Genomic DNA, 24,466 nt, shown 5'->3' with positions numbered 1-24,466 from the left:
CTCGGCAGTGAGCCGGTATGTCTCGAGGGTTGCGACCCGAGAGCGGGGGGAGTGTGTGTGAGTGACTTCCTGGATGCCGTAGCTTAAGGCGGTTGGCCTGATAGCGAGCCGGCATGATTCGCTGGTTGCGACCACGGACGGGGGAAGCACTGAGTTGTGAGCAAATAGTGTTTATGATGTGAGTATATTGGCTAGAGGGAGACCTCGAGGGTCAGTCGGAGGTGTGCGGGCTGTTGCGACAGGGGCACGGGAAACCTTGGCTGACGGTGTTTAGTCCGGTCTGGGGTCGTGCGGGCCGTGCTGACGGTGGCACGGAGGTCCTTGGCAGATGGACAGTATTGCGGGATTCGGGGACAAATCCATATTGGTGGGAGAGAATTGTAACATCCGCGAACCAATTTTTGTAATTTGGTTCAGCATCGATCGACACCCTTGGTGGCATCGATCGACACCATGTGTTCCGGTTTGGTCGGGTTCGTTTTAATTGCTGATTGGTTCGGTTTGGTTCAATTAAAATCCCTAAATCGCATTTAAAGTGTTAGGAGACGAATTAAGGGTTTTGGGAGTCTCATTGTGTCGCCGTTGAGTGAAAAGAAAGAGAGAAAAGAGAGAAAATTGTTTCTGAGATTTTATGGGCTTGTTCTTGGAGATTTTGGAGAGATCTGAGGCTGTAGAAGTGATAGTTGTTGCTGGAAACGAAGGGGGAGCTTCTAGAGGTGTTGGTTTCCACGTTTCTCAATCCAATCTTCATGTTCTTGAGGTGAGTGCTTGACCATGGTTGATCTAAGCATGAGATCTCTCTTGTTTGAGTGTTTTCTTTGCTGTTTGTGTTGTTTTGTTGCTTGGGTTCGTTGCTTTTGTGATTTCCAGTGATTTCTGAGGTAATTGGGTGAGTTTGGGACGGGTTCGAGACGATTTAGAAAGGGAGTTTGTCGTTCGGGTTCGCGCAGATCATGTCTGTCGAAGAGGCATCGATCGACACTCAAGGAGCATCGGTCGACACCGTTTGGTGGAGCATCGGTCGACACCCTAGTGGCATCGGTCGACACCTTTTGGTTCAGCATCGGTCGACACTCTCTTGTGGCATCGGTCGACACTTGTCTCAACCGAGACTTGTTTTCCTGGTTTGATGTATTGCTTGTGTTTTGTTTGCTTGCTTACACGTGAGGGTCTCATATGCTTGTGTGTATAACCTAGTAGATGGGAGGACGGCCTCACTAAGTATTTATGATAATACTTACACATCTCAATTGTTGTTTGTGGTGTGCAGGTAAAGGAAAAGTGTGATCGTGGAATCAAAGGCGATGAGGAGGAGGATGTTCTAAAGGCTTGATTGATTGTGGTCTAGCTATTGTTAGGTTGCTAGTATTGAGTTGATAGTGCATTGTAGGATGTTGGCACCTTACTATTTCATTGTTGATTATTGGATTATTGTTGTTGGTATTCTTTTGGTTTAATGGAATTTGTTTTATTTGGTTATCCGCGGTTATTGATTGTTGTTAGGATGTTAGTGGGTATGGGACCACTAGTAAATTAAGGTATTAAAAAAAACGGGAAGGGTTGTTTCAAACATCATACTCTATACCTCTCACATAAATTTTTAAATTTAGTAATATCAATTCTTATTTAACTAAAATATCCTTTTTCTCTCTTTTATATGACTTTTGTAGGTTTTGAAACAAATCAGTAGAGTCAAAATTTTGGAGCATATGTAAAAACTAAAAAGGCTAGATGAAGAAGGTCTAACGCACATGACACATTCTCACTTTTAGAAGAGACACAAGATTTTTTGTATATTTTTTACCTTTCGTTTCTACTTTTTGTTCATATTTTGAAATTAGTATATGTTGTTCAAAATGCTTATTTTGTGTATCAGTATTGTACTTTGTTTCTTTTGGTCTATTTTATAAATTTTGAATATAAAAATTTAGTTCTAGATAATAATTCATAAAATCAATTAGATTTTTAGTTTATAGTTAATATATCTTAGTTTCTACCACTTCATATCACTTATGTAACCAGTGTTCCCACCAATTGGCTCTTTTGAGCTAATCTATTTAAGTTGTTGACAAAAAAAAAATTTACAATATTAGTTACAATATATTAGTTACAATATTAATGTTAACTGTTATTGAATGTATTTTAAAATAACTAAACATATTTAATATTTATTTTACACACGTATCGCGTGAGACTTTTTCTATTACAAACAATTTGTAATCTTGACTTTTCGTTATTTTCACAGTTTTGGTTTCCATCTGTAGTGCTCGTGTTTAAAAATTCTAATTGAGTTTGATACATTGGAATGATCTCTTCCTCTCTCTCTATATATATATATATATGACAAAGATGTGAGAGAATACATATCTTTATTTTTTTCTTTTAAGATTAAGCAAAGGAATTCAACATAATGTAGGACTTTTTTGTATAAGTTTAATTATTGTATAATTTTTAGAATTTTCTTTAGGATAAATACGTGTATCTTTATTGTAAAATTATTTGTATGTTTTCTTTTATGTTTTTGAATTATGAATTTTTTTGTTTGGACGATTTCTTTTTCTTTAGGATTACAAAATTGTATAATTTAGAACATAATTTTAATAATCTACAACATAATAAGATTTTTACACATGTCGCGATCTTATGAATTAGTAACTTTTACAACATAATAAAAAAAAATTATTATTATTTTAATAATCTACAACATAATAAGATTTTGACACATGTCGCGATCTTATAAACTAGTAACTTTTGAAACTATACTTTATATAATAAGATTGATTTTGTATAGGCTCTTATGAATTTTTTTTATTTTTTTAAAATTTATATTGAGATCAACTTGCATTTTTAAGCTGCCGTGATGCACTGATGCATCTAAAAAACTAAATTAGTTTTGTATTGGTAAAATGAATAACATGATAAAATATGCAAGGATTAAAGAATCAAACAATATTATAGCAGAAATATAGAGGAAGCTGCATTATAGAGATACATCTTATATACTAGAATTTTTTTAATTTTTGTCAACTCTGATATACTAGAAATTAACTTCACAGTTTTAGAGTTCAAATTTGATACATGTATATGTATATCTTGTCGTATAGGTATCTAAATCGTATATCTTAGATATTATACTATATAAATTATAGAGTTATATGTTGTACTTATTTAGTAGGACCAAATTCTATAAAAATACACCAACTATTTTCTTATATTTCGGTATTTTTATACCCCAGCTAAGGGGCTATGTTGAATTCATACCCCAGTTTTGACAGTGAGCAAATTTATACATTAAGTTCCAAAATATTCAAATTCAATACCCCAATTTGTAAAAATGTGTTAAACCATACACAAGCCGTAACGGTGTCATGTCACCGTTAACGATTGCTTACATGGAAGCCACGTAAGAAACGACGTCGTTTTGAGAAGCAAAAGAAAAAGCTTCTTTTGGCTAAAACGACGTTGTTTCAATTGTCTTCTCAAACTCAGATATACTATCAAAGACTTGCTCTAATCTGATTTCTCCACTACCTTTTTTGCACCTCATATATCTTTTTCAACTTCCTCGCAATCAGAGTTAGGAGGAGTAGCCTCGTCATTATCATGCTCTTCTTCGTCAACAAAACCTGCTAAGTTCTCCTCCACTCGATCTTCCATGTCAACAAAAACCCTACCAACATCTCTATCATCACCAACATCTCGATCATCACCATGAGAACCATCACCTTCAGAACCATTACTACCAGCTCTATGCTGCCCATCTTCAAGAAGCTCGTGCTGTTGTTTCTCAATAAAATTTTCAATCGACTTCACCCAACCCGCAGTTGTACACATTTACTAAAAATTCTGATCTTGATTCATTAACTTCAGCTCTGAAAATCCTCAAAGGGATACTTATACCAGATTTTTTACCCACAGAGAGGATCGTCCAACGCCGCCATCAAATTAGTCACAACTGTTTCTGCTATGCTTTCAAAGGTTAGAACCGATCCTCCAACATAAGTTGTTTTAATCCCATCAACAACTCCAAACTCTCCACCATTGTAGCATTGGAATATTACACCCTCATCAGGGCTGAAAAGGATTTTTAAAAAAATAGTTAGAGGGTTCTTCATTTTCGTTTAAACATATCATTGAACACTTGGTGTTCATGATATTTTCTAAGAACAAAGTTAACTCTAAACTTAAAAACACACTTCAATCTCATCCAAAACGACACAAATACACACGAAAGCCATCCCGTTTTTTAAATAAACATTCCTAATTATCTCAATTGAAAAATTCCCTAAATTTTGAAAACCCTAAAAATTGAATTAAAATTACCTCATCGTCTGATGCAAATACGGTTAGGAGGAGTATCAGACACTCTTCCCGATCGATAATCGTTGCTAATTGAATCAATTGAGTAATTGAAGAAGAGAAGAGAAGAAACAAGAGTCGGGATTGAACAAAGAAACTCTCGAGTCAGGAAAGAAGAAATGGGGAAGAAGGCAATGGAAACAACGTTGTTTTAGCCAAAAGAAGCTCTTTCTTTTGCTTCTCAAAATGACGTCGTTTCTTACGTGGCTTCCACGTAACGTCGTTCCTTATGTGGCTTCCACGTAAGCAACCGTTAACGGTGACATAACACCATTACGGCTTGTGTATAGTTTTACACATTTTTCTAAGTTGGGGTATTGAATTTGAATATTTTGGAACTTAATGTATTATTTTGCTCAATGTCAAAGCTGGGGTATGAAAATACCCATTTTCCCTTAGTTTTGCACCCATGAAAGAAAAAAATTGTACCCATTTCAATATTCAAAGTCTGAAGCGTACTTCCATATTATGACATCTCGTCATTTGAATTAAACAACGATATTAACTTCAACACTGTGTGTTATCTCGTAGTTTCTAACCTAAGTTTTTTTTTCTTCTTGGTTGTCACATGCATAGAACCAAAGATATGTTTAAAAGAATTAAGGGTAGAATAATAAAATTTGAAACTAAAGCTATAACTAAACTACTCCTCAAAACGGACTAATTAAGAAAGTCTTCCAAGTGTCAAATAGGACTGGAATCTACTAGCTCATGCAACACTTTTTGCAATAGTTTTAGCAACTTATTCGCTGGTGTGACTAAGTGACAGTCACAGAGAACAAAATCATTTAGTTTGGTATGAATCTCTCGCTCATGATAGCAGAATACCTTGGTCAATCTTTAGAATTATTAACTTCATCCAAAGCCGCAGCGTGATCCGTTCCTAACTCCACCTTATCATCAATATGCAAGCTGCATAAAGCTTCTAATATCCACAGAAAAAACATCGCAAAACATACTCCATATGAGAATCTACTCGTGGAAATGCTTCTCTAGCATGAAACGCTGTCCTTTTTGTCATCATTTGCCATTCATGTCCCATCAGGCATCGACGAGCAAAATTACACTTGATCACTCCGCTGCTGGTTTCTAACCTAAGTTAAGAAAATCTAACTTATACGCTTATCTTCCTACAAAATTAGGAAAATTCTCCGAATCTATATAATCTTTAATCTATATAATCTTTAAATACGTAACTCTAATTTTCATAAACATCGATATAGAAGCAAAGATTAAGATTTTATATTCAGTTAATGTATCTGAATATACAGTTCAGACTTTGGGTGTTAAAATGAGTAAGAAAATAATTCATTTTTTTATTGAGTATGCAAAAACAAAATATGTGAATTTTTGTGGAAAAAAAAAGATTTAGTTTATTTTTGTGAAATTTTCCGTACTTAATAGTTAATTGATCGTGTATACTGTATAAGTGTATATATTAACGAAATGTATTTTGGTCAAATCGCTTACTATTTAGTCAAATTGTGAAAGGTGTTGTTGATATTAGATGACTATAAAACAAATAAAAAAAAAGTGACTTCTGTGAAAAATACACTATATATGTGTATAATATATATATATATATATATATATATATATATGTGAGTAAAACCTCTATAAATTAATAAGATTGAGACTATGAAATTTTATTAATTTATAAAGGTTTTAATTTACCGATAAATTATTAAAATTAAATTATGAAGAGATTTTTATGTTTTCATAGTTTCGAAAATTTCTTTTAAAATAAAATAACGAGAAAAAATATAGATGAGCTCTAACAATAAAATTTCCTTTTATTAATATAGATTCTCTACAATTTTGATACGATAAGTTTTTGATGCAATGAAAAAAATTAGAGATGAGTTCCAAAAAAATACAAATTCAAAAATAGACAAACAACATTAGAGTCATATTTTTAGGAGAATTTGTTAAAAATGCCCCTTTTGATATACCCCTTTTCAAAAATACCCTCTTTTTTGGCCATTTTTATTTATGCCCTCATTTAATTTTTAATGACCATTTTACCCTTAGATGAAAATTATTTTATTCAATAAAAAGAAAAACAAAATTTTCCCGCCAAAAAATTTCCGACATATTTTCCCGCCAAAAATTTTTCAAAAAAATTTTCCCGCCAAAAATTTTTTTGTCAAAAAACTTTTGATAAAAAATTTCGAAAAAAAAAATTTTCCCGCCAAAATTTTTCCCGCCAAAAAAAATTTACAAGGTTTTTAAAAGGTTTTTATAAGGTTTCTACCTTATAAAAGCCTTATAAACACCTTGTAAAGGCTTTTACAAGATTTTTTAAAGAGTTTTAAAAGGTTTTTTAAACAACTTGTAAACGCTTTTACAAGATTTTTAAAAGGTTTTTAAAAGGTTTTAAAAGGTTTTTAAAAGGTTTTAAAAGGTTTTTAAAGGTTTTTAAAATGTTTTCAAATGGTTTTTAAAAGGATTTTTAAAAGGTTTTTAAACACCTTCTAAACCCTTTTACAATGTTTTTAAAAACCTTGTAAAAGTTTTTATAAAATTTTTAAAAGGTTTTTAAACACCTTTTAAATGCTTTTAAAAAGTTTTTAAAAGCATTTACAAGGTGTTTAAAAACCTTTTAAAGCATTTACAAGCTTTTTAAAAGCATTTACAAGGTTTTTAAAAGCGTTTACAATGTGTTTAAAAACCTTTTAAAAACCTTGTAAACGCTTTTAAAAGTTTTTTAAAAGCATTTACAAGGTTTTTAAAAGGTATAAATTTCAATATTTTTGGCGGGAAAATTTTTCGATTTTGGCGGGAAATTTTTTTTTTTGGCGGGAAAAAATAATTTTTTCGGGAAAAATTTTCGATTTTGGCGGGAAAAAAAATTTTGGCGGGAAATTTTTTTGGCGGGAAAATATTTTCGATTTTGATGACTGTACATTCTTGCTGTCACTCAAAAAGGGTAATTTGGTCATTTTGTATATAAAGAGGGGTAGTTTTAAAAATGGTCAACATGAAGGGGTATTTTTAAAAAGAGATATGGAAAAAGGGACATTTTTGAGAATGCCCCTATTTTTAGATTATATCATTATTAATTTATGATAGTGACGGACCATAAGTTTATATAGAATTTCCAGAAAAAGTTTATTCTCTTATTTTTATCAAATTATATCATTTTTACTCCTATCCAATTTGAAACCCGAAAATTTTATTAATTTATAAAACTATTAATTTAAAAACTATTAATTTATAGAGGTTTTACTGTCTGTGAAACAAAAGAAAAGAGAAAAGAGGTAACTTTCGAAATATCTATCTTTTTTTCTTTTCTTTTTCCCTTTCTTAAAGTTCTCTTCTAATTTTTGTCTCAGCCAATTATAATTATTAACCTACGTGTGAGAGACTTCGAGCCACATGCTTACTTTACTGTTCATATTCTTCTACAGAAGCTCTTCTATAAACAAGCGTTAATCGTATAGTGGTGGCTCTTAAGTTGACTCACTTGACTGTGCGGATTAATCACAGTTTTATCAAAATCTCGAGAAATGAACGACTCTTCTCCCGCGGCTTACATTCACATGGTAATATATATATCAATATTTATGTTTCATGTTGTTACGTTCTTAGAGAATATAATAACGTACGTGAACGTGTGTCATGTGTATGTATAGGTGCAACACATGATTGAGACATGTTTGAGATTCAACATGAACAAAGAGGAATGCGTGGAAGCTCTCTCGAGGAATGCAAACATCAATCCCATCATCATTTCCACTGGTTTGGACCTTATACTTCTCCTTTTTTTCAATACAGAAGAGGGCTTATAATGTATGAAGAGTATATGTTTTTTTTTTTTTTTTTTTTTGAAGAATATATGTTTGTTGTGTGAGTTTATGTAAATCTCGTAACCATCGATGATCTTATAGGCTTATAGCTCTTTTGTTAATTAAAGTTTGTTTTTCTCTTACTAGTATGTTGAGAACTCTCTTAACTATCTCTTAACCAATTGAGTTATTTCTTGGTTTATGTTAATTAAAACTAGTGTGGAAGGAGCTAGTAAAGGAGAACAAGGAATTCTTCGAGATGTACGAGCAGAAGTTTAAGAAAAATAAGCCAATGTCGGAGGACGAGACAAACAAGATGATTCATAACATCATCGGTGGTTCATCAGACGATTAAATGCCTTATAATTCTCTTGTTAGTTCTTAAGAATGTTGTATTCTTTGTGATCTTTAAAGAAATCTCTTTGTGATGCATATCCCTTATATAAATATCACGGCTATGTGTCAAAATCTATAGCTCTAAAAATCTTATCTGTCAATCTCATAGCTAAATCTAGCTCAAAGAGTACATTTGTGCCTGTCAAAATGATTCCAAACATTTTGTCCTATTTCATATAGAATTGTGGAAAGTAATGAGTTGTTTCTTATTGATTAAAATGAACACACGCCACTAGTTATACACAATTAGAGATAATTTAGCCTCAACATAAAAAGAATTAAACATATTTTTATATATTTCCTATATTCTCTAATTTATATATTTAAAAAAAAATAATGGCAAGATACTTTTCTATATACAATTTATTTATTTGGTTGATATATGTTTTTGAAATGCACATATTTAGAATTTTTCATTAACTTTATATTTAAAAAAAGAAATAAATCACTTCTGTTTTATCACCATCATATATAATACTGAAAAATTTTTAGAAATATCCTTTTGTATATACATTTTTTCAAAAAATACTCTTTTTTGATCATTTTTATTTTTGCCTTATTTTACAAAATTACAATATGTTAATTGACTTTTAGATTTTTTTTAAGTTTAAGTTCTCTATTTACATTTAGTATTTGGAGTTTGAGAGTTTATAATTTAGTTATTTCGTATATAGAAAATGTATTATTGAAAATAGACAATAATAAAGAGTATTTTCGCCAAAAAAAAATATGAAAAACTAGAATTTCTATATTAATTAAGTTAGAAATATATATATATATATATATATATATATATATATAATCTATTGTAATCATAATATAACATTTTGTTTTAACACCTTTCAGAACGCACAACAACACAAGAAGCAAAATGTTTGAGTCTCACACACACACTAAAAACGTAATCAAATAAGACAAAAGCTAGAGTTACACCAATAGATAAACTTAAATTGATTAAACGTAATCAAAGAACACTCGCTTAAAGAAATCACTAAAAAGATTCGTTTATGAGTAATAAGAGGCACACGTAAAAAAAAAAAAAAACCCCGACTTTTCTCCCAGACACAAGAATCGAGGAACTCTATCCTTTGCTTCCCTCCGACGTCGGTAAAAGCAAACTTTGCCGGCGTCGGGATATAACCCAATTTACTTATCTTTCATCTTACTCTTTTAGCTATTTCTTCTTAGTTCTTTTTAAGCTTTTTCTTCTTTTTAGTTCCCCTCTGCAGTTCCCCAACTGCATGCAACCCTTAGCCGATCTAAAACCCAGGGAGTTCAGTGGGGGTCGGAGCTCCGCAGCTCTTATCCGCTACTCGCCTCCGTCCCGGTGAGCTATCTAAAGAACCAATAACGCTCAGATCTAGAATTCCGATTCCCCAAGAAGAGACCTATCACCAGGTATCGTTGATGGCAGGAGCTGAATCCCTTGGTCCATCAGAGGCGAATTACCTGGTGGAGTCGTCTACGGCACACGACGATCTGCTCTTCTTGGTCTCGACTTCCTGTACCGGAGAAATCAAGCTCCTAGGTTCCTCTTCTGATGCTTCAAGCCCCGCTATACACCCTCAACCTCCATCCTTTCCCTCACCGGAGATGTCTGAGTCCCTGAATCCGACACCAGCTCAACCAGGCCGCCGCGCGATCTCTCTGCCCCCAAATGAGAAACTAGGGTTTTCTTTGGTGGGCTCAACAATCCTCGGCCCATTAAGGTTTTTGAGCCCAGTAACAAATGGTGTTGTACGAGGCCTTCCTCTGCGTTTATTCAAGTTTGTTCGGATCTCAAATCTCTTCCATCCGAGTCAATCTTTGTGTCGACTTATGGAACCTTTTGTTCGAAGACTGCATTTGGAACATAAGTCATCATTGTTGCTAGTTTGGTTCGAGATTTCTTTAGAAAACCTGCTACTAGATTCACTTAGGGACCTTGCTTTTGAAGTTAGAAGCTTGAACGAAATCGGCATTATAATCCAGACTCTATGGAGCTGTGATTACCGATATGTCTTCAGGCTCCCTCCATTATCCCATATGCTCTCTGAACCATTTAAATTGCAAATTATCAACTTTTTGAAGTCTCCGCCTAAGCATTTGAAGACTAGTGGCATTATGATCCCAAACCAATGGAGTTGGGGTTACCACAAAATCTTCAAGTGTCTCACACCTGCTCCAAGAACCGCAACCAACTCTTTTATCACCCTCAACCTGAGCACCATCAACCGTGCCCAAATCCTTGACAAAGCTTTCCTTCAGAGACCCTTGGTTAGGATCCCTTCTTCAATGTCAAAGAGTCTAATGACCATGACAATCGAATCATCTGTCGAGTCCCTCGAGGATGTGCCTTCAAGTAACCGTGACCTCACATGTTCCAAACTGCCTTTAGGTGTTGGTATCATAGCTCTCATGGACTACTACTTGATGTTTTATGTTTCTACGTTTATGTTTAAGGCTTTGGGGAAAGCCCTTCTTTGTATCTTTTTAAACCTTGGGGCTTTGATCCCTCTTCTTGTATGTGATTTGCTTTGAATGAATGAATCCATATGTTTGCCAAAAAAAAAAAAAAGAAAAAAAAAAGAAATCACTTAGTTTTTATAACTTGAATGAGACTGCATTTTACAATGGGACAAGTCGAGCTTATAAAGATTACACATTAAAATTCCAAATGCATTCCATATCTCTCTAATGTTTTCGTTTAACATTTCTCAAACATTAAACTATAACAAAAAGAATCCATTTTCTTTAATACTACTATCTTTTTTGAAATATTGTTATTTACTCATTATTTTGTTTTTTATGTATTTGTTTTGCCATTCTTAAAAAAAAAAATCATAACCGTTGCCAAAATCTTCTCCAATTGTCCCAATATAGGAATTCTAGTTTTTACGATCTTATATTAAATACTAAATTCATATAATAAGAAAATGCATAAGTTTTTTAGGAAAACAACTACTATATATTTTAATGGAAAACTAAAAGAGCTCATCGTCAAAGAAATTTTTGTGAAACGTAAGAACCATGAAGCTCTTTGCTATTATTTAGACCTTGTTCCCCCAAATTCTCAGTGATCAGCGGGTCAATGATTTCTAAACATAGAAAACTAAACACAACTATAAAAGAAGCCAAAGAATCCCATTATAATTCATTCATTCTTCAATCTTTCTTCCTCGCAAAAACATAAAATAATCAAAAAAAAAAAGAATAATCTTAAAACCAAAAAAAAATAATAATAATGGCAAGAGTTCAGCTATGGTTATGCATTACCATTCTTTTTGCAACTGTGTCCCTTCTGGATCTGGCTTCAGCACACCTGAAATATAAGCCATCTTTGCCTCAACTTGAAGATCCGAAGACGGTGAAGGATGTGGAGCCTTACACCGTTAAAGTAGTGATGGTCTTTGTGGCCGATCTTGAGAAGGAATGTCCCAAGAACAATAAGTTCAAGACCTTCTTTGAGAAACTTAGGGGATTCGCCAAGTATGTTTGCCCAATAAAAAGAAAAGACCAAGTAGATTACGACAGAGACCTGAAGGCCAAAGCCGGGGGCATCTTCAAGGCCATCTCTTCTTTTGCGATTGGAAAGGTAACTTATTATCCAAGTTATCGATACTTATGGCTAATGAACCATTTAATTTACTATACATCATGCATGCTTATACAATTTAACAGATAAGGGAGGAAATCCAAGAGGAAAAAATGGAAGCCATTAATACCTTTAAGTTTATGAAATCCGTGGCGGCTAAAATTATGGGAGGCCGTAGACAGGAGGAGAGTGAAGACACCATGAAGTTAACAGCAGAACAACAAAAAGAAATCAAAGAAGGGATCTTGAAATGGGAAACAATCATTACACGGATAACAAACACAATGGTGATGAGCTCATCAAACTCTTCTTCTAGTGAAGAATCTAATGTTGAAAACGAAGATTCAAGCAGCAACAGCAAAAGCTCTGGTAAAGAAAGCTCAACCTCAGCTAAAGGCTCTTCCGAAGAGACTAAAGATTCAAAATCTAACTCGGGCAGTCCTAGTGGAACTGGAAGTCCATCAAGCAGCCCATCTGATGCAAGTGGAAAAGAAACTTCCACTAAGGATACTAAAACTAAAGGAGAAAGCTCTTCTGATGAAAGTGGAAAAGAAACTAACTCTAAGGATACTAAAATTAAAGGAGAAAGCTCTTCTGATGCAACTGGAAAAGAAACTAACTCTAAGGATACTAAAACTAAAGGAGAAATCTCTTCTGATGCAAGTGGAAAAGAAACTTCCACTAAGGATGCTAAAGCTACCGGTGAAATCTCCGCTAGTGAAACTACTGAAACTAGTCAGAGCAGCACCGTAAATGTGGAACAAGTCGAGGCTGAGACTTCCAAACAAGTCTCATCTTTCATAATGAACCTCGAAAAGAAGTGCCCGCAGAAGGAAGAATACAAAGCCTTCTTCGAGCAACTCAAGGGTACAATGATTGCTCCCGTCAAAGAAGGAAAAGATTTGTTTACTAGGATTAAATCTGCTGCTGGGAAAGTGTCTGGTGCCATGGCCTTTATTCGGTCAAGAGTTGAAAGCAAATCAGCTGAGGTGCGGGAACAAGACATATTGCCCTTATCTTCTGATTCACAATTGCAAAGTCCATTTTCGATCGTAATATTTTTTCTTTCTCGTGTGTACTATGTTGACAGGTTAAACAGTCTATGGAAACTTACCAGGGAGAAGTGATGAAGACTCTCCAAGAGTTAGAAACCATCCACAGTCAAATTGTGAGTCAGAACAAAGGCAAGACAGAAGGTTCTTTGACATGCACACCAGCACAACAAATGCAGATTAAGCAGACAATCACCAAGTGGGAACAAGTCACTACCCAATTCGTTGAGACTGCATCTCAGAGCGAGACAAAGACGTCGTCTTCAGCATCTTCTTCTGCCTCCGGCAAGATGGTGGCAAACTAAACTCAAATGCAAAGCTACAAGAACTCACTTGAAAATCAGCAATAAAATGCCATATATTAACAACATTTAGCTAATAATTATAGTTTTTTTGTATATAAAAAACCAAAAACTGTATGGGCTAGCCATAGATATATCGACCGGCCTATGTAAGGAATAAGTTTGTAAAAATTAATATAGATTGAAGCTCCTATGTATGTTAACAAACATTCATAAGTGAATGATATCACCAAAAGTATTTTTTTATTTTTATTTTTTTGTTCTGCTTTTTCTGCTAGATTTTTTTAAAGTGCATAAAAGAAACACGACATAACAACTTTTAACAAGGTTTAACAACGTATATACATCCTCATTTAAAAACACAATCACAAATATTGTTCATCCTAGAATTATCTCGACTTTAATAATCTTTCGTCGGTTTCCTTTCAATATAATTTCAATACAAAAATGAAATTCCCAACCCCAAGATTAACAATATCATCCACAAAGAGTTTTGCACAAAAACGGATTGAGAGTTACAATATTGTGTGACGGCACAGATTGGAAATTGTCATGTTTCACAGTTATGAACCCATCGCGTGGCTTATTTTGTTCAACTATGATATTCACATATAACCAACAATGAGTATAGTCTTCACAAAATCCTTCTTTAGCGAGAGGGAGTTGCTTAGAATTATGGCAACAAAAAAAAACTTGGTTTTGATGCATGGAATACCATTTCTTTTTTTCATATATATACGATCACTCTGGGTGTAACATGCACCAACATGGCATTTTAGGTACGTAACATTATCAATTCACGAGGTGGTACCGGTTTGATAATAATTTTACATTCCTACTGTGAATTCTAATTAACTATTTGAATCCTCTTTTACGTATTCCACAGCTTTAGTTGGTCGAGGCCCTCAAAACATTCTACATTCTACATATAATCGAACATTCAATCTTGATTGCTTATTCTACAGTCAGACCAAGATTGACAAATTTCGTTTGGAATTGGATTTTACATAACCGTTCATTAATTACGTAGGAAAAAGGATCATAGATGCAAAGAGTCAATAATGATATACCCAAAATTATTTTTGTTACAAGAACTTTGAACCATGAATGTAATAATAAGTGACAAAATTTTACGTAAGTGCGGAACATACATATTTGTTTTCTGTGATTTCTCGATATAAAATTTAAAAATTATTACAAACACGGTTTGGATGTATTTTTGTGTTTTCCCCGCGAATGCATGATCAGTTAGAGTATAATAAAAACATAAATCAGCTATAAAATTATATAATATTATATATTGGCTTGTTACTTGTTAGACCTTTTACTTTGTGATACATTATAGGTTTAGGGTTAACTTAAGGTTCTTGAATCATCTTTGTAAAGAGGTAATCAAAGAGATTACATAAGCTTATGATTCTTACTTGGTATCAGAAATTCAGAATGATGATGGTAAAACAATTCAGATGTTGAAAAAGTGGAGAGTAAGAAGGTGAACATGTTAGTGAAAAATGTTTTGTTTCCTAACACTCTATCCGCAAAGGATGACGTGAAAAACTAAGCGACTTGTGTAATTTTCGATGGAAGAAACTGTGAAGAGTGCGCTAGAAATATATGATTGTATATGTAAAGAAGAAGCTAGGATTCGTCTGTAAAGAAGAAAGAGGTTCCGACTGGCTCAATCGTGAACAGTTTACGATTATTTTGGAAAATTTTGATTATTTTGGTTAAATTTGGGTCGATTTAGTTATTAACAAAAAAAACTAGTTTGATTTTTTTTGTAAACCCGGTCTAATTGTGGTATAATCTGCTTATTCAAACAAAGCAAAAAAAAAAAAAAAAAAAATAGGTTAATCGAGAACCGAACCAAACTAACCGAAGTTCTCAGTTTATCGAACCAAAATTTCACTGATTTGCTAATCGATTAATGACTAATAACTCAAACCGAACTGAACAACCAAAATCTCGATTCGGTTACTTATCTTAGCTCTAAAATATTTTACACATGAAATTGACTTGTAAAATATTATATATGGATTTTGACTTGTAAATGGGCCTTGAGTTTTGGGTCTCTAAACTAAGTGTGGTTTGTTCAGGAAACATGCACAAATCTCACGGAGAGAGCCTCTCTCTATTCTATCGGCTAATTCAGAAAATAAACAAAAAAAATAACATTTTCCATAATTTTATGAACTCTTTGCTTTTGGGATTTGCCAACTTCGATTTCTTGGTCTGGGTTTGTTGATACGTTTCCTGATCTATACTATTTCGCTCGAGCTTCAATCGAAAGCTTCGAGCTTGAGACCAAACTCATGGATTCTTCCCCTGTTTCGGGTCGATTCGATATTTTCGAGATTTATCGCAGATTTTGTGGTAAAGTCTTTTAACTTTATTCTTCTTCGATCTGTTGTTAATTCTCATCTTTTGGATTTGGGGTTTTGTGAATTCTTGATTCATCATATAAAGATTTAATCTTTTAATTGCCCACATAGTGTTGTTTAAGTTATCTTTACATTGCTATTGGATAAAAATTGAATCTTTTTGGAGTTCTATATCTTCTATGGTTTGGTACTTAACTAGGGTTTTATATATCAAGATGAACTTTGTTGCTTTTGGTTTATCGTGAGTTGATGATGAGGAAGTGACTAATTGGGGTTTTATTCTTGGTGGGATTTGATCAGACATTAGATCAGGTCAACAGTTTTGTGATTATAATAAACCAGAAGATGGCGAGGAATCACAGAGAACTACTAACTCATCTAGAGAAGCATTGACTCAGCTGTTATATCTAGTAGAGAATAAGTTTCAAGCAAGGTATGGTGGCTGTGAGGGTATACAATTCAATATCTTCAGGGTTAAGCAAAAGATTAGTGCTTTTTTGAGCTAATTCGTGTTCGCTTGCTTGTTTACCGTTGCATTCTTCTTCGGCAGAAACTCCATTTTTGATGAGTTGTTCAAGTTGATGTCACGGCTAGACTTAATGGCAAGTTTTTTTTGGCTCTCTGTTTCTTTAATTTTCAAGCTTAATTCGTTTTGCTCATCAGCTGGATTGTGAATCTGAACTTTTTTATATGTCTTCTTTGTAGGTGGACTTTAACGAGTTTACCTGCTTTTATGATTTTGTTTTCTTTATGTGCCGCGAAAATGGACAAAAGAATATAAGTAAGAGCTTTCGAATCATTGCTTTGGGTGCAATAGCCAACAGAGATGATACTTATACTTGTTTTAATGTCGTTCCAGCTATAAGTAGAGCTATCACCGCATGGAAACTTGTTTTGGCCGGGAGATTTAGGTTACTTAACCGCTGGTGTGACTTTATCGAGGTACTTTATAAACAACAAGTGTTTTAAGTTTTAACCAAATGGCTCTTTTTTTTGTTTGTATATCTAACAAGAAGATGATGATTGTAACTTGTAGAAAAATCAACGGCACAATATTTCAGAAGATACTTGGCAACAAGTATTGGCGTTTAGTCGTTGTGTACATGAGAATCTAGAAGGATATGACTCTGAAGGTACAAAATTGTTAGAATTCTCACAACAAGTGTGTATATATTTGTTTGTGTTTGATTCATCTTATTGTATTTGTTTTACTCAGGTGCATGGCCTGTCTTAATAGATGACTTTGTCGAGCATATGTACAGGTTCGAACAAAAAAAGCTTTTGTCCTGAACACCTTTTTACTCTAAACTTTAAACAATGAGACTCAATCCTGATGTTGTTGGTTCGCAGCATTTTAGGACCGAATAAGGACGCTGGCTTGTTCTGCAAATGTGGTGGTGACACAGACTTTGAATCATGCCTCTATCAAGAAGGTATGTTTGGTTTCTATAATCTGAGATTGTGAAATTTCTTGCCATTGTGACATAGTCTTATTATCTTCTTCTCTTCTTGTTTTAGATGAGCATCACAGAGATTACCGCGTCCCCCACACGGGTTTAAGAAACATTCCAGGTTTAAAGAGAAAAGCACCTAACAACAATGACGATGAAGAAGAAGACGAAGACATATCAGAAAGCCAAAACTCGTCTTTTTCATCAAACTTGAAACGAATCAAAACCAACAACAGTCCAAGATGTTCATCCAAGTCTGCATGTGCAATCGAGCGAAGTCTCTCACAAGGTTTCGCGAGCCTTTTATCTACTGGAGATAAGCCATGACACACTTTCAAACGCCAACGCACATAAATTATAGATTTATATACAAAGCACTCTCAAGCTGTTGTCTCATTTTTCAAGCCTAAAAACCTCACTTCTTTAAAGGACAGTTTTGAGTTCTTCTTTGTTATTGTAAGCTATACAATAAATTTGTCCCTCACATTCATAATTTTATCTATTTGCATTTTACTCTCTACTCTCTATATATATTTTTTCTTTGTCCATATCATTTACTAAAACACCTATTTGGATGGTCAATTTCACTACTATTAAATAACGTTCAAGTTTGACTATTTGAGTCAACAGTCAACACAACAGTAAACCCAAATTAGTTATGATTTGATTTAGTGTCAAAAATGAAAAACCGTAAACACTCAAGCATTTGTTTCGTTTTCTTCCATGGATATAGAGTTGTAGGGTTGACTTATGATAAATATATATAAGTTATGGGCAATTGACAAAAATGGCACACTTTTAAAGTTAGCATTGATTCTTAAAAATGACAAAATTAGTACAAAGTTTTATTTTATTCAAATTAGCAAAAATGATTGGGCTAACAAAAACTAAAGCCCAGTTTTATTTTATCAAAAATATTTCAAAGCCCACAATATCGAAATCGATTTCTTCTTCATCTCTTTTCGTCGTCTCATTCCAAAAATCTGATACGGTGGTTACCGGAGACTCGCCGCTTTACCAACCTATCTCCTCGCTGTATGTCGTCGCTATTGTTGTCCCGCCGTTCCGTGCTATCAACCGTTTGATTTGTGTCGCCGTATAAACCATCTTCTCAGTTTTCTCTTCGCAACAAAAACCCAAAACGCTTCATCTCTTCTTCTCGCCGTGGTTAAAAATTAAAAGGTAACCACCATTATCTCAACATATTTCGATTTGCGGTTCTTTTTGGCTGTGTTTATGTGTGTTTAATTTTGAATTTTTTAAAACCTAAATCAATTGGATGCAAATTTGATAGGGTTGTGTGATTATGTGTTTGATTTTGTGTAAATTGATAGGGTTAGTGATCAAAGCAATTGAATTTCAAATCGGATTATATTTCTTGACTTTATTTCTTGATAATCAAATCGGATTTTGTCTAATTTTGATTTTCTTAAACCCTAAATCAATTCGATGGAAAATTAAGTAAGATTCTTGTGGGTTAAAATTCAATTCTTGTTGTTTTTGAGTTTTTGAGATTTTGTTGTAGATTATTTCAGTTTTCGGGTCTAAGATATATTCAACAGTTACCTCACTAGATTAATTGTGGTCTTTTGTTCCTGTTTCACTTTGTTCGTATCTGTTTCCGTTTTGTGTAATAGGCTTCTCCTATATACTTGGGTGGAAGACAAGTATACATTGAGGAAAGAAGTCCTAATCCAGAGCAAGTAAGTCTTCCTTTGAAGAAATTGTGTGATTTATGTGTGATTATGTGTGATATTATGTGTTTTGCAGCTTCCGGTAACCCTATTCATCTCATTAGTGATAAAGCAATCGAATTTCAAGTTTGTTTGTTGACAAGTTTACTCACATTTCCTCCATGGTTACTCCATTACTGCTTTCTCATATTTTTTGATCCCTTTAGCACAGTTAAGTTTGGTATACGGTTTCTGATTGCTAGAGTTTCAGTGATTAGTGAATGCATATGAATCCGTTTAGTGAAAGCATAATTTAGTCAGATGCTAGTTTTTTAAAAAATTTATGAAAGCATCTATATAATTTAGGATCACTTTCCTGATATGATATGCGTTTCATCTTTACAGTCAGATGCTAGTTTTTTATATAATTTAGAATCACTTTCATGATATGATATGCATTTCGTCTTTACAGTCAGATGCTAGTTTTTTTTTAAGTTCATGAAAGCATCTATATAATTTAGGATCACTTTCCTGATATGATATGTGTTTCTTCTCTTTCTTTTATATGTTGCAGGATATGGGTGATTCTTTCCCTATAGATATAAAGCTTCCTGAACTTTGTTTCAACATAGGAGAGGAACCAAGATCAGATGTGAAGATAAACCAGTTTCCAAACTACGATGCTGTCATACAAGTAAAAAGCATCCTCTCAGTTGCGGAGTATGAGAGGATCAAGAATTCGTTCTTGGGACCAATTTTGAAGGTTATCAACAGAGGACTGATGATGTCTGGGAAGATGGTGTACTGTTTTCTGAGCAGAAGTTTAAAGGTATCAAAAGAAAATGAACTATGGATGCATTTTGGAGGACAACCAATGAGATTCTCAATAAGAGAATTCCATATGGTCACTGGATTGAAATGCATTGAATGGGGAGCTAATGAAGATCAACGGCAGAATCGTTATGATTGGGCTAACAATGAAGATGCTCACACATATGAAGATGTTTTGGATATTCTACAAGGAACTGATCCAGAGGCAGCAGATAAAAGATACTCTCTTGCGATGTTGATCCTTATCGAATGCATCTTCTTTCAGAAGTACAGAGGTAACAAGCTTCCTGCAAAAAACCTTAAGAGAGCTCAGCATTTGGATGTCTTGGCTAATTATCCGTGGGGGAAAGATGCTTATAATCTTCTGATTAAGTCAGTAAAGAAGAATGTCCCATCAAATCTGATTAAGCAAAAATATGACTTACATGGATATCCGTTGGCACTGCATTTGTGGATTCTAGAGTCTGTTCCTATGTTAAAGTCATCTTTCAGCACATTGAGTGTAATTGAGCGACCATCAGCATATCTGTGTAAAAAATACACACATACAGTTAATCCGTCGATTGCTCAAGTGGAGAACATTGAAGCATCAAACCATGTAAGTTATTCTCTTTAATTTAAAACAGAATCGTTTCCAAATATTGAATCGTTTTCTAATATAATCACGATCGTAAGAAGGACTAATATCGTTTTCAAATATTGATTGTGTGCAGCTCAAGGTTATTCACATATTACCATCGATACCCGATGATCCAGAAGATACAGTCTTCTTGGAAGACACTCCTGATCAAGATTTGAGTATGTTAACAGATGTACTGAACAAGGGATACAAATTGACACTTGGAGACTGGAGAAAAAGAGTATTGGATGTTGGTCCAGTGATGGAAGATATTGCTATCAATTCGTACCAGTTACGTAACAAGGAGAGTCTGAAGCCATCTTCTTCTGGAGAGTCACTAATGGAGAAGCTAGATAAACTTTACAACATGGTTACGGATGGGTTCAGAGATATCAATTGCCGGTTATCGAAAATAGAGGAGAGTCTGGGAACATATAAACAAACAAATACAGAAGATCAGGTAAAAAAAAAAATTTTAATCAACTTACAGGTTCCTCTTTAACAATTTTTTTTTCATGCATGTAACTGGTAACCGTTTTCGTTTTGTGTTGTAGGAGCAACAACAAGATAGTGGAATGTCTCCATTTACAAACCCTACATTCCCTAGTTCTCAATGCGATGAACAAAATAGAGATAATGTGACTCAAGTTTCTGACTCTCAGCTTCCTACCGAGGTAAGAATTTGTTTCTTACTTGTAAATTAAATTTTAGGGAAAGTAGTCTTAATTATGTACTAATGCTTCCTAAAAACGATTTGTATTTGCAGAGTGGTGATGGGATCCGTCCGACTAACAATTCTCCCACTGAACAATATACATCTGAGACTCAGATTCCTACGGAGGTAAGAAAATATTTCTTATTTGTACTTTGAATGTTAGGGAAAGTATTCTTAATTATGAACTAAAGCTTCCTAAAAACGAATTATATTTGCAGTGTGGTGATGGGATCAGACCATTCAATTAGTGCATGTGGCTCTGACTTCTGAGACTCTGATTCCTAAGGAGGTAAGAATTGGTTTGATACTTGTATTTTGAGTGATAGGGAAAGTATTCTTAATCAATGTACTAAAACCTTCTAATGCTTTTTTCAGCAATTGATTCAGTGTGTACAATTACTGCAAGAAGTTGAAGTTAGCTGTGAGAACAAATGGAGCAAAGGAAGAGTGCGAGCAATTCATGATACAGGAATCAGTATTTTGATGGACAAATCAAAGAAAGAAGAATTTTTTGGAAAAGAACAAATACGGTTTTTCCATAGAGAGAATCAGAAAGAGAAAGAAGGTGAACCAAATCCAGAAGTTTTAACTGCTGAGGTAAATATAATGATTCTTAGAACTTTTTAAAAATATTCTAACACATTATATTGACAAGTGAAATAATTCAACTCCAGTTCTTTACTCCAAGCGAAAACCAAACAGAGGAGTTCACCCAAACCGAAAAGCTCGATTCAGAAGATCAGAGGACCCAGAAGCTCGATTCAGAAGCTCAGATGACCCAGAAGCTCGATTCAGAAGCTCAGATGCTCGATTCAGAAGATCAGATGACCTAGAAGCTCGATTCAGCTGTTGATGTAAGTTTTATTATAAAACTTTTTCCTGTTACGAAATTATTTAGGAAAGTCTTCTTACGCTAATAAAGGTTCTAAAATATTTTTTGCTTGTAAGGTGATGAAGAGAACCTTCCTCATGAAGGTGGCGATGAAGAGAAACTTCCTCAGGAAGATGGCAATCAAAGTCATCATGTCGATGAAGGTGAAAATCTAAATGATGGACTTGATAAAGAAGAAGATGACGAACAAAGTCATTATGTACCTGAAGGAGTAAGCCCAAATGATGGTGATGATGAAAAAGAAGACAAACAGAATCCACAAGACGAGGGACCATCATTTGATCTTAAATGTTTTAGTTCATCTGAGGTATGTCAATTTAATTCAGTTCTTGTTTGTTTTGTATATATCATTGCTGATTTTGGTAAAAAGTACAAAGAGGATATTCATAAACACGTTTCTTTGTTATATCTTGATTTCAGGAAAAAAAGAGAAAGCTGGATAAGAAAGATAAAATTGTTATTCCAAGAAAGAAGCAAAGAGTTGATGGTGATGGTGAGAAGCAAAAAGATGATGGTGATGGTGTGAAGCATGTTCCAAGGAGAAGCAATCGGCTCACAACTCCATCATTTTCAACCGTTACTCCATATAAAGCACCAAGAAACCCTGCCACATCTGCTATTCATCCAATGTTCAACCCTTTCCTCTCTCCAACTTTCAATGACATTGAAGAATTAAATTCTTGGAAGAGATCAAATATTAGACCAGGGTTAGTGTGATGTTTTAACAATTCTTGTCAATTCTAGTCAATTTTCTTTCATCTTACTATCGTCATTTTTGATAATTTCAGAGTGATAATGGATACAGAACCATTCACCTCACATTGGTTAAATTTGCTAGGAAGACGAGAGATGAATTTGCAAGAAACGGTAATTTCGGAATGCTATCCTGAATATCAGGTTATCAAATATAATCTTGTCTATTTCGACTAATAGTCTAAAAGCCTTTTTTTTCATTTAAATGTAGCATATTGATGCAGCTTTGGGCTTACTTTGGTTAAGAAGAAACAAGGATCCTGTTTATTTTCACAACAAGAGACTTCCCAAATCAACCTTTGTGAGGCCAGACTTCTTTTCAAATTTGAAAGCTGCATACTTCAATTTCAAGAAGGATAACTTTAAATCACAATATGTGTTTCCAAAAGAAGTCACTGATATTGTGAATGGGAAGTTGCCTTTGGTTTGTCTTTCTACTGAGAAGTGGCAGGATCTCGATGGAGTTTATGGTATTGCCTATAACTCTACATACAAACGGTTCATTGGTATGGAAATAAGCTTCAAGTCTAGGAAGATTACTGTTTTTGATTGTCGAACTCATGAGAGTAAAGGTGACTTGGTGGAAACTCATGTTAAGCCAATTGCAGGTAAGAACTTATTTGATTATGATAATTTGATTATGATGTGAATCTTATGCTTATGATATATTATTGATAACTATTTGTGTGTATTGCAGAGATGATACCTTATCTCTTAGGCACTGAAAGAAACAGAGGAACACTTGATCTGTCTCCATTTAAAGTCTTATGCCCTAAGAAGTTCTTTCGTCGCATTAAGAGTGAAGCAAACTGTGGATTATTCATCCTCAAAATGGTGGAATGCCACTCAATGGGCGTAGAAGAGATGATGAGTAAGCTTCAAGAAGAGGTTTCAGAAGATATTAGAGCCAAGTTATGTTTTGATATCTATCATGATATCATTCTTAAGAAGATTGAGATGTTTAGAGGTTGAATTTTTGTTTTCAGATGGTAGACTTTTCTTTGGATTTATAAGCTTACAATGGATTTTTTGGAATCATATGTTGTGTGTTTTGGGATTATGATTTAAATGTTAAAGATACTTAGTAAATGGTGTGTTTTGTGAAACTTTTCTTATTTTGGATGGTATTTGTACTGATTAGGGAAAGAATGAAAGTTATTTAGGAAGGGTTTATAGTAAATCAGGATGGCTTTCCTCAAAAAATATAAAACAAGTATGGCATTCCTCAAATGCACATCCGAAGGATCGAACACGAGACATGGTGAAATTGCAAGTGGGAGAGTAACCAGTAGGCCAAAGCCTGTTATTCGGGAAATAGATATAACCTTTAGTATATATCGGGAAATATCAATTAAGGCATTTTAGGAATGGTTTTAAAAAAATCAGGAAGGCATTCCTCAAATGCACATCCGGAGGATCGAACACGCGACATGGTGAAATTGCAAGTGGGAGAGTAACCAGTAGGCCAAAGCCTGTTATTCATGAAATAGATATAACTTTTAATATATATCGGGAAATATCAATTAAGGCATTTTAGGAATGGTTTTAAAAAAATTAGGAAGGCATTCCTCAAATGCACATCCGGAGGATCGAACACGCGACATGGTGAAATTGCAAGTGGGAGAGTAACCAATAGGCCAAAGCCTGTTATTCGGGAAATAGATATAACCTTTAATATAT

At 34.0% G+C, this 24,466-nt stretch overlaps 4 protein-coding genes across 6 annotated transcripts; all 4 read left to right on the top strand.

The window, feature by feature from the left end:
* The first annotated feature begins 7,727 nt into the window (after positions 1–7,727).
* On the top strand, positions 7,728–8,502 carry LOC109126381 (uncharacterized). The gene is made up of 3 exons (XM_019229892.2): positions 7,728–7,904; positions 7,995–8,100; positions 8,366–8,502. The coding sequence occupies exons 1-3, from the start codon at positions 7,869–7,871 to the stop codon at positions 8,500–8,502; spliced, it is 279 nt and encodes a 92-aa protein (XP_019085437.1). The 5' UTR covers positions 7,728–7,868.
* A 3,160-nt stretch (positions 8,503–11,662) lies between these two features.
* On the top strand, positions 11,663–13,719 carry LOC104710740 (uncharacterized). The gene is made up of 3 exons (XM_010427389.3): positions 11,663–12,117; positions 12,204–13,106; positions 13,208–13,719. Exons 1-3 carry the CDS (start codon positions 11,767–11,769, stop codon positions 13,472–13,474), a joined length of 1,521 nt encoding a protein of 506 aa, XP_010425691.1. The 5' UTR covers positions 11,663–11,766; the 3' UTR covers positions 13,475–13,719.
* A 1,811-nt stretch (positions 13,720–15,530) lies between these two features.
* Positions 15,531–17,823, top strand: LOC104710739 (defective in cullin neddylation protein AAR3). Its single transcript, XM_010427388.3, has 9 exons — positions 15,531–15,844; positions 16,153–16,285; positions 16,403–16,454; positions 16,558–16,633; positions 16,712–16,794; positions 16,889–16,985; positions 17,069–17,114; positions 17,203–17,285; positions 17,371–17,823. Exons 1-9 carry the CDS (start codon positions 15,784–15,786, stop codon positions 17,628–17,630), a joined length of 891 nt encoding a protein of 296 aa, XP_010425690.1. The 5' UTR covers positions 15,531–15,783; the 3' UTR covers positions 17,631–17,823.
* A 1,729-nt stretch (positions 17,824–19,552) lies between these two features.
* LOC104710738 (uncharacterized) lies at positions 19,553–23,875 on the top strand. 3 transcript variants are annotated; one of them, XM_087463941.1, is made up of 9 exons: positions 19,553–20,405; positions 20,521–20,886; positions 20,981–21,100; positions 21,193–21,267; positions 21,360–21,430; positions 21,517–21,738; positions 21,816–21,995; positions 22,090–22,340; positions 22,454–22,663. In XM_087463941.1, the coding sequence occupies exons 1-5, from the start codon at positions 19,554–19,556 to the stop codon at positions 21,387–21,389; spliced, it is 1,443 nt and encodes a 480-aa protein (XP_087320067.1). In that variant the 5' UTR covers position 19,553; the 3' UTR covers positions 21,390–21,430; positions 21,517–21,738; positions 21,816–21,995; positions 22,090–22,340; positions 22,454–22,663. The 3 variants fall into 3 exon arrangements, with proteins under 3 accessions (XP_087320067.1, XP_087320068.1, XP_087320069.1); XM_087463942.1 differs by lacking the exon at positions 22,454–22,663 and having other exon boundaries at positions 22,090–22,341; XM_087463943.1 differs by lacking the exons at positions 19,553–20,405; positions 20,521–20,886; positions 20,981–21,100; positions 21,193–21,267; positions 21,360–21,430 and adding exons at positions 22,822–22,900; positions 22,998–23,394; positions 23,484–23,875 and having other exon boundaries at positions 21,522–21,738; positions 22,454–22,740.
* The last annotated feature ends 591 nt before the right edge of the window (positions 23,876–24,466 follow it).

The sequence above is a fragment of the Camelina sativa genome, chromosome 9 (genome assembly GCF_030686135.1).
Source record: "Camelina sativa cultivar CO46 ecotype springtype chromosome 9, ASM3068613v1".
Classification (NCBI taxonomy): domain Eukaryota; kingdom Viridiplantae; phylum Streptophyta; class Magnoliopsida; order Brassicales; family Brassicaceae; genus Camelina; species Camelina sativa.
Note: the sequence above shows the minus strand (reverse complement) of the source record. Positions and strands in the feature narration are given on the sequence as shown.

Coding starts and splice junctions, on each gene's coding strand:
- LOC109126381 (XM_019229892.2), top strand. CDS start 7,869: ATGAACGACTCTTCTCCCGCGGCTTACATTCACATG. Junction 7,905..7,994: donor CCGCGGCTTACATTCACATG/GTAATATATATA, acceptor GTGTATGTATAG/GTGCAACACATGATTGAGAC. Junction 8,101..8,365: donor TCCCATCATCATTTCCACTG/GTTTGGACCTTA, acceptor AATTAAAACTAG/TGTGGAAGGAGCTAGTAAAG.
- LOC104710740 (XM_010427389.3), top strand. CDS start 11,767: ATGGCAAGAGTTCAGCTATGGTTATGCATTACCATTCTTTTTGCAACT. Junction 12,118..12,203: donor CTTCTTTTGCGATTGGAAAG/GTAACTTATTAT, acceptor ACAATTTAACAG/ATAAGGGAGGAAATCCAAGA. Junction 13,107..13,207: donor TTGAAAGCAAATCAGCTGAG/GTGCGGGAACAA, acceptor CTATGTTGACAG/GTTAAACAGTCTATGGAAAC.
- LOC104710739 (XM_010427388.3), top strand. CDS start 15,784: ATGGATTCTTCCCCTGTTTCGGGTCGATTCGATATTTTCGAGATTTAT. Junction 16,795..16,888: donor GCTGGTGTGACTTTATCGAG/GTACTTTATAAA, acceptor TGTAACTTGTAG/AAAAATCAACGGCACAATAT. Junction 17,286..17,370: donor ATCATGCCTCTATCAAGAAG/GTATGTTTGGTT, acceptor TTCTTGTTTTAG/ATGAGCATCACAGAGATTAC.
- LOC104710738 (XM_087463941.1), top strand. CDS start 19,554: ATGGGTGATTCTTTCCCTATAGATATAAAGCTTCCTGAACTTTGTTTC. Junction 20,887..20,980: donor AAACAAATACAGAAGATCAG/GTAAAAAAAAAA, acceptor TTTGTGTTGTAG/GAGCAACAACAAGATAGTGG. Junction 21,268..21,359: donor AGACTCAGATTCCTACGGAG/GTAAGAAAATAT, acceptor TTATATTTGCAG/TGTGGTGATGGGATCAGACC.